The sequence below is a fragment of the Belonocnema kinseyi genome, chromosome 9, assembly GCF_010883055.1.
Source record: "Belonocnema kinseyi isolate 2016_QV_RU_SX_M_011 chromosome 9, B_treatae_v1, whole genome shotgun sequence".
NCBI classification, from domain to species: Eukaryota; Metazoa; Arthropoda; class Insecta; order Hymenoptera; family Cynipidae; genus Belonocnema; species Belonocnema kinseyi.
The window spans coordinates 64816639-64824782 of record NC_046665.1 but is presented as its reverse complement, the minus strand read 5'-3'; the positions used below and the strand labels follow the sequence as shown (position 1 = coordinate 64824782).

The window sequence follows — 8144 nt, the reverse complement described above, 5'->3', positions numbered from 1 at the left end:
AAATAAAATAAATAAAATAAAAAAAATAAATTTTAGAAAAAATCAAATAATTTAAAAATACATGAAGATGTTTTTGAAAAATTTCAAAAATCATTTGAAATTTGCAAAAATATATATTACAAGTGATTCTTTGGATTCAAAACTTAACTTGTAGATAATATTTAACAAGATTTTGAAATAGTACACAAGATTTCCGAAGTTTTGGAAAAATACAGAAATAATTTTAAACCTAAAATGAATTCAAAAGATTTAAGAAAAATTATATTTTTGAAGATTTCGAGCAAAAAACTTTGAGGCTTTTTAAGAACTTTGAAAGGTTTCAAGAGATTATAAAACTTATGTTAACATTTGTGGGAAAACTTTAAATCCTGTTTTATTTTAGAACTTTTATTTTAAGACTATACTTCAAAAGATTTTTAAACATTCCAACATATTTCAGAAATTGTCAAAAAAGAATCTGTAAGATTTTCCGAAAGTTTTTTTTAATTTTTCAGAATTTTCTCATAGTTCTAGGAAAAACTCGAATATTTTGTTTTTAAGATTTTGAAAAGGTTCAAAATAATAAAAACATTTTTAATAAGATTCCTGGAAATAATAAAAGTGAATATCTATCTTAAAAAATTAATTTATAGAGAATTTTTTTTAAAAAATTTCAAACATTCCAAAAGTTTTCCAAAATTATCAAAATAGAATCCGGCAGATTTCAAGACATTATAGGAATAAATCGAGTAATTTTAAGAGATATTTAAGAATTTTAGAAATTTTGAAGAGATTACAAATATTTTAAAATTTTGACAAATTTATAAAATATTTGTCAGTTTTTTCCAAGCGTCAAAAAGTCCTATATTTTCCCTAAAATTTGGTAAAATCCTGTAAAATAAACAAAATTTCTTAGAAATTTTCTAGATGGTGTTTCGACGTATTTGAAAAGTTCAAAAATCTTTTGGAATTTTTTAGAAAAACCTAGAAAAATTATATTTATATAATTTTAAAGCAAATATGCAAAGAAACTTTAAAACAGTTTTTATAAATTTTCATTTTGTATTAAAAATTATTTGCGCCTTCAAATTATAATTTGCCTAAGATTTTCTTCATTGACTGACAAATATTGTTGGTTTGAAAATGTACCTCCTTTGGTAAAAAAATACATGTTTTTTATTAAAATTCGTCTTATTGTATGAATTCATCTCTATCTGATTGAAGATTCGAATATTTCTTAGTTTTAATATTAACTATTATATCTTTCGTTGAGAAATTCATATTTTGGGGGAAAAAACTACTTTTTTTTTAATTCCCCGGTTCGTTTAAAGATTTTGCTAAAATTACATCTTTTTGGCAGACAACTAATCTTCTTGGATGAAAATAATTCCTTTTAATTAAGGATACAAATATTTGATTGAAAAATGAATTTTTTTGTATAATTCAACAGCTTTTGATTAAAAATAAAAATCGTTTTGGACTTAAATATTAACTTTTACATTTTTTGGTTGAGAATTAATTATTTTTTGATTATTAATTCAACTATTTGGTTCAAGGTTAATTTGCTCAATTCTCATTTGACATACCGAATATTTTCAAAAATCTATTTGAATTTTTTCAAGAGTCATAGGAAAATTTTACTTATATATAACCCTAAACACAAATAAACGTAACAAAATGAATTGTTATCCACAATTTTTCTTTTGTAGCGCGCGATTAAAGATGCCAGTATAAGTAAAATCGAAAGCTTTAATAGTTAAATAATTATAAGTTTCCAATTCTAGCCTTCCATATAGAGAGCATCAATACTTGAATAATTAGTTAAATAATATCTTATGTATGGTAAAAATATAAAATTATAATATGTTTGGGATTTATCATGAATAAAAAAATGTGACATTTTATTTTATTTCAGATGATGTACTTACTACCCCTTTTACTCGGTGTAAATTTTCTATTTGCTCAAAGTTACAAACCCAATGAAAATGAAGCTTGGAGAGAATTAGAACAACTCAGTCAAGACCAAGATTTGAGCATTAAACATAAAGTGAAGGATTCTGATCACCTACAAACAGTGGAGCCACCAAATTGTACGAGAAATGGAACATGCATTCAGACGAGAGGAACCAACCTTTCGTGCATGGGAACTATTCTTCCTTATTCAGAAACTTCCTTTGAACTCATCCCTGAATATTCTTCAATCAAAATGATAAAGGTGCGTTCCGAATTAAAGAAGCCTCAGACTTAACTTTCAACCAAGCAGTTGAATTTCCAACGAAAATAGATGAAGCCTCAACAAAAAATGTAATATTTGATAATTTTAACCAATAAGAGATTTCGATTTTAAATAAAAACTGTTGAATTGAACCAGAAAGGATGAATTTCTAACAAAATAGTTGAATCCTCAACCAAAACGAATTCATTCTCAATTAAATAGTTTCATTATTAACAAAAAATTTCATTTTCTACCAAAAAAGACGAATTTTCAAATAAATATATAAATTTTGAACTAAATAGTTGAATTTCAAACAAAGAAGATTAATTTGAAATGAAAAAAGAATTTTCCACAGAAAATATTAATTTGTTTACCAATAAGTTAAATTCTTAAGCGAAAAAAATTAAGTTTCTACAAAACAGTTAAACTTTTAAACCCAAGAATATGAATTTATATAAAAAAAGTTAATTTTCAACAAAATGGTTGAATCTTCAGTTCAAAAAATTAATTTCTAAATAAGAAAACACACATTTTCAACCTAAATGTTTGAATCTTCATAAATAAATTTAAAAAATGCAAATTTTAAAAAGTAGTTCAGTTTTCAAACAATCAGATGCATTTTCAACGACAAGTGTGTAAGTTGTTATTTGAACAAAAGAAATTGTAATCTAAAATTAACAACAGTTGTATTCAACCAAAGAAAAAGAAATCTTTAACAAAATACTTGAATCTTCTATTTAAACAGATTAAATTCTCCACTAAACCGTCACATTTTTAGCAAAAAAATGGATTTTCTACTAAGAAAGATCAATTTTCAACCAAAAATTAGGAAGTTAAATTTTTTTGAAGGATAATTAATTTTTAATAAAAAATCGAATTTCCTACAAAAATGGTAATTTTCTCAATAAGTTTAATATTCTAATAATTATTTGAAAATTCATTAAAAATAAAAATTTTCAACACAGGATATTAATTTTCTACCAAAAAAGATGAATTTATAATAAAATACACACATTTATCTGAAATAGACCAAATAAGGGCTGTTTTCCTGCCCGTGGAGCGCCATTAGACTTCCACTCCTTGGGTATATAAATTCGCGCTTATTCTGCCTATTTCAGATAAAGTACATAATCTACTATTATAATCAAATAGTTTAATTATTAAATAATAAAATAAGTTTTTTGGAAAAAAATAATTTTGTACCAAATTATTGAAATTTCAAAGCCAAAAAGATGATTTTTCTAAAAAAAAAAACAATTGAACTTTCGACTGACTCGATAATATGCATTTTTATTTAAAAAAGTTCATTTTCAAACAATCAATTAAATTATCAGTTCAAAAATTAATTTGTAACTTAAAAAAAAACTCATTTTCAACTAACATTATTAAATCTCCACCCAAAAACGACAAATTTTAAAGAAATCACATAAACTTTCAATTAAATACACGCAGAAAAAAAGAAATGTAATATTTACTTACCAAGAAATGTAGAGGGTTTGTTGTAACCGTAACAGTATAAACTGCTCATAATAAGGGGGTCAAAATGTCAAGATCACTTAGGATTTCGTAAATGTCACAAGGAAAATAAGGTTAATTTAATGGTTGTCCCTTAGTAAAATAAATATCTATTCCCTGGTATTACATACTTGTAAGAAATGTAAAATCCACTGAACCGATATTAAAATAAAGTCTTATGAATATATTGAATGAAAAAAGGTGCATTTAAAAAGCGTTTAATTGGCAAACGGTTCGGCCACGGATAGGAGCCCTTCTAGGTGCCAAACATTTAATTAAAAATCGTTTTTTTTTAATCAATAAGATTGAAGTAAAAGAACTCATGCATACATATTAAACCTTTTTTTAGTTCACGTTTTTTAATTAAATATATTCATAAGACCCTAATGCCAATATAAAAAATCTGCACATAAACAAATAATAGTTAATATTTCAACAACAAAATATTTTAGTTAAAAAAAATAGTTTTATTTAACCAACAAAAACGAATCCAAACAAAAGACTCGAATTCTCAACTAACACAGATTCATTTTAACCAAAAAGTTGCATTTTTAACTAAAAAAATTGATTTTCTACCAAAAAAGACGAGTTTGTGACGAAATTCATCAATTTTAAACCAAATAGTTCAATGTTCTACCAAATTGTTAAATTTTCGAGATTAAAGTACTAATTTTCTTAAAAATATTAAAATTTTCAACAAAAAAGTTAGTTCTCAAACGAAATAGATTACTTTTTAACCAGACAGTTGCATTTTGACCAGGAAAGGTACAACTTTTACAAAAAAGATGATTTTGCAAACGAAACAGAGGAATATTTTAAAGAATAGTTGAATTTTAAAACAAAATCATTTTATTAACGAAGACAGAAAAAAATTGCAATCGAGTTAATAAATTTTCAACATAAAGAGATGAACTTTGTGAACGAAAAATGTACGTAATAGTTATTATTAAAAAAAAATTAAAAATAAAAAGCAATAAGATTTAACCAGTAAAGATAAATTTTAAAGAAAATACTTAAATCCTCAAACAAACAAAAATTAATTTTTAATAAAACCATTGCATTTTTAACCAAAAAAGATTAAATTTGAACCAAGAAGAATAGTTTTCTAACCAAAAACATAAATTAATAAAAAATTACAAAATCGGAAGATGGGAAAAAGAAGTCTGTAAACGGAGGGTTAATTAAGTGTTCTTTTTTGTTTTGTTCCAGGAAAAACTGATTGAACTACAAGGCCTGAGACACATCCCAAAATGTTGGGCGAATGTTCAGTCACTCGTGTGTTCGCTTTTCATGCCAAGTTGTTCCAACAATGTGATTAATATGCCATCTCAAGAAACATGTACACTAGCTATGGCACCTTGTCGTGCCGCATTGAATCATGCAATTTGGCCGAGTTTCATTAAATGTGAAGATACGCAGCGCTTTCCATCAGGGTGCCGGCATGACACGAGGGACATCAAATTTAACAATTCCGGAAGATGCCTTGCACCTCTCATACAGACTGATGATCCTCTAGCATTTTTCGAAGGTGTCGATGGTTGTGGATACCCGTGCAATGATCCTTTGTTCTCCAGTGAGGAACATAGGCAAATCCATTCTTTTGTTGCTTGGGCGGCTGGAATTTGCTTTCTTTTCAACTTGTTCACAGTGGTAAGTTTCAATAGATTCCAGACAGTAGTGTAGAGTCTAAAAGAAAAAGAGGCTTGGCGGCACTTCCCATAAGCGACGTGAAGGGCGTTACCAGTTTGAGGATGAGTGTGGAAGGGGGTAAAAACTAAGGTTGGAAACAAGGTGTAGGAGGGGAGGAGTAATAACTGGAAATAACGTTACGAACTTAGATAACATTTAGAACTTGAACCCAGTAAGGAAATCGAACTATATTTTTGGATAAAAGTTCTTTTTTGAAATTTTAACTTCTTATGGCACGGTGTGAACTCGCAAAACTAATTAACGGCAACGCTTCTAGGGTGACGGTGACGGTAACGGTAACGCTTTCTCCTCTCGCTTTCGCTTCTTCCATTTCTCTCTCTCTCCACACTTTCCCCTCTCTCTCTCTCTCGCTCTCTTTCACTTCATCCTTCGCTATCACACTCACACTCTGACAGTATTACTGAAGTGTTATGTATTTAATTATGATACAATATAGTGCATTATGATACAGTATAATACACTTTAATATATTATCATAATATACAGGGTGGACACGCTGGGGCTTAACTACATGGCAATCTGAATGCTACCAGAATTGCACAACAGCAGGGGATAAGCCATTATACAGGGATATTTTCATATCTCGCGCCTTTAAAATTGCATTCGGATCGGCCATTCGGCCAAGTCCGTGCATCTTCGAATCCAGTTTATCGTAGTTTCCATGGTTGCGTTCGAAATTTCAAATGGATACAAGTGTCAAAACAACATAGGTTATGTTACATAGTAATTACAAATAATAAAAGTGTTTAATTAATAATGAAGTGAGACATGTGACCTGAGAAGTAAATGTCAGTTTTCTTCAGTGCCAATAATATTATGGAATGGCTGCTGACTGACAAATACTATAAAATGGTAATAATATTCTGCGATTTTAGTGGGCGAAGAGTGAATTGTGTTTAACGCTTATTTGCGACATAAAAAGGTATGTTATAAATAGACAGGATATGTTTTAAATAAAGTGAATAAAATATTACATGCGAAAACTTTCAATTGACATCACCTACAATTTCTTACAGCGATTTGGGTGAAAAGGTGAATCCGAACATAACCTCGAAATAATGACAGATCGGCCCGGCATGTTTATTATACTTTCGATTGATTACTCTGTACCAAAGAAATGTTTTGTAGTTTTGTATATTTATTACTGGCAGTCTCGGCAGTAATAATTTAAACTATATTTACTTAATAATTATTTAACAATCCTGACTTATTCATAGTTTTAATAAGTACCACTTTATTCCTGAAATTAATAACTGATTTTCATTGTTTTTTTTTTCACAGATCGATCATAGTTCAAATACACATCAGAAAATTCAGATGGATTTTGTGCATTTCAGCTGGTTCATTTCAATGAACACTATTGGAAAAACGTTATCTCTAGACCTTATCCCAAGACTGGAGATTGGTTAGCCTGAAATTAATTCTAGTTCAATCTGATGGTATAGAGAAGTATCAAAAAAATATCTTAAGGTAATTTACCTTATCTGAATTTTTATTAATCAAATATTCAGGCATTTTTTTGTATTTTAGAAAATGTTTTCTCTGGATCTCATACTAAAATTTGGTTTGATCAACCACTAAAATTAATTAGAGACTCGTTGGTGATCGAATTGTTTCAGATATAAATCTAGACAAGATATTTTAGGCCAGAATTGTTATTTCAATTTTTTCAGAAATAATTCTATTTGGAAAAATTCTATCTCTGTATCTGATTTCCAAATTTTCATTTAATCAGCCTCGAAAATTAATTCTAATTCATTTTGATGGAATAGCTTCGTCAAAAAGATATCTTGAAGAAATTTAACTTGCCTGAATTTTAATTAATAAAATATTTAGGGGTTTTTTATATTTTAGCAAATGTTTTCTCTGGACCTCACCCTAAAATTTGGTTTAGTTAACCAACAAAATAAATTAGAGACTCGTTGGTGATAGAATTGTATCAGAAAAAAATGTACACAAGATATTCTACGCTAGAATTGTTATTCCAATTTTTTTATAACTTATTCTATTTTCGAAAAATGCTATCTCTGGATCTGATTTCCAAACTGGTATTCATTCAGCCTCGAAAAATAATTCTAATTCATTTTGATGGCATAGGTTTGCCAAAAAGATATCTCGACGAAATTTAGCTTGCCTGAATTTTAATTAATAAAATATTCAGGCATTTTTTTGTATTTTAGAAAATATTTTCTCTGGATCTCATACTAAATTTTGGTTTGATCAACCAATAAAATGAATTAGAGACTCGTTGGTGATCGAATTGTATCAGATATAAATCTAGACAAGATATTTTAGGCCAGAATTGTTATTCCAATTTTTTCAGAAATTATTCTATTTGAAAAAATGCTACGAGGGTAGTTCAATAAGTCCTTAGAATGACCAACAGATGGCGCGCGAATCGCTCTAAATCATCTGTTTTCAGTCAGTACCACTCCCGACTAGATATATGGTGCAGTCATAGTCCACATCTTCTGAGTTTACGTGTTTTTATAACCAATTGAAAAAAAAAAATTGTTCGTTAAGAAAAATGGAAAAAAACGAGTTCAGAGCGGTAATCAAACATTTTCATTTAAAGGATTTAACTCCATATGAGATAAAAAATGAATTGGACTTAGTTCATGGTACATCTGCCCCTGCCTTAGCAACGGTTTATAACTGGGTAAATGAATTTAAGCGTGGTCATACATCAATAAGTGACGAACCACGTTCAGGAAGGCCCGTAGAA

General features: G+C 28.2%; 1 protein-coding gene across 1 annotated transcript in view; it reads left to right on the top strand.

Annotated features, from left to right (window-relative positions):
• Nucleotides 1–2083: 2083 nt before the first annotated feature.
• LOC117180096 (protein smoothened-like) overlaps nt 2084–8144 on the top strand; it is a 29259-nt gene continuing 23198 nt past the window's right edge. The window contains exons 1-2 of the mRNA XM_033372417.1: nt 2084–2194; nt 4919–5359. Coding sequence (XP_033228308.1) covers nt 2120–2194; nt 4919–5359 — 516 coding nt within the window. The 5' untranslated portion in view covers nt 2084–2119. The remainder of the gene's footprint in view (nt 2195–4918; nt 5360–8144) is intronic.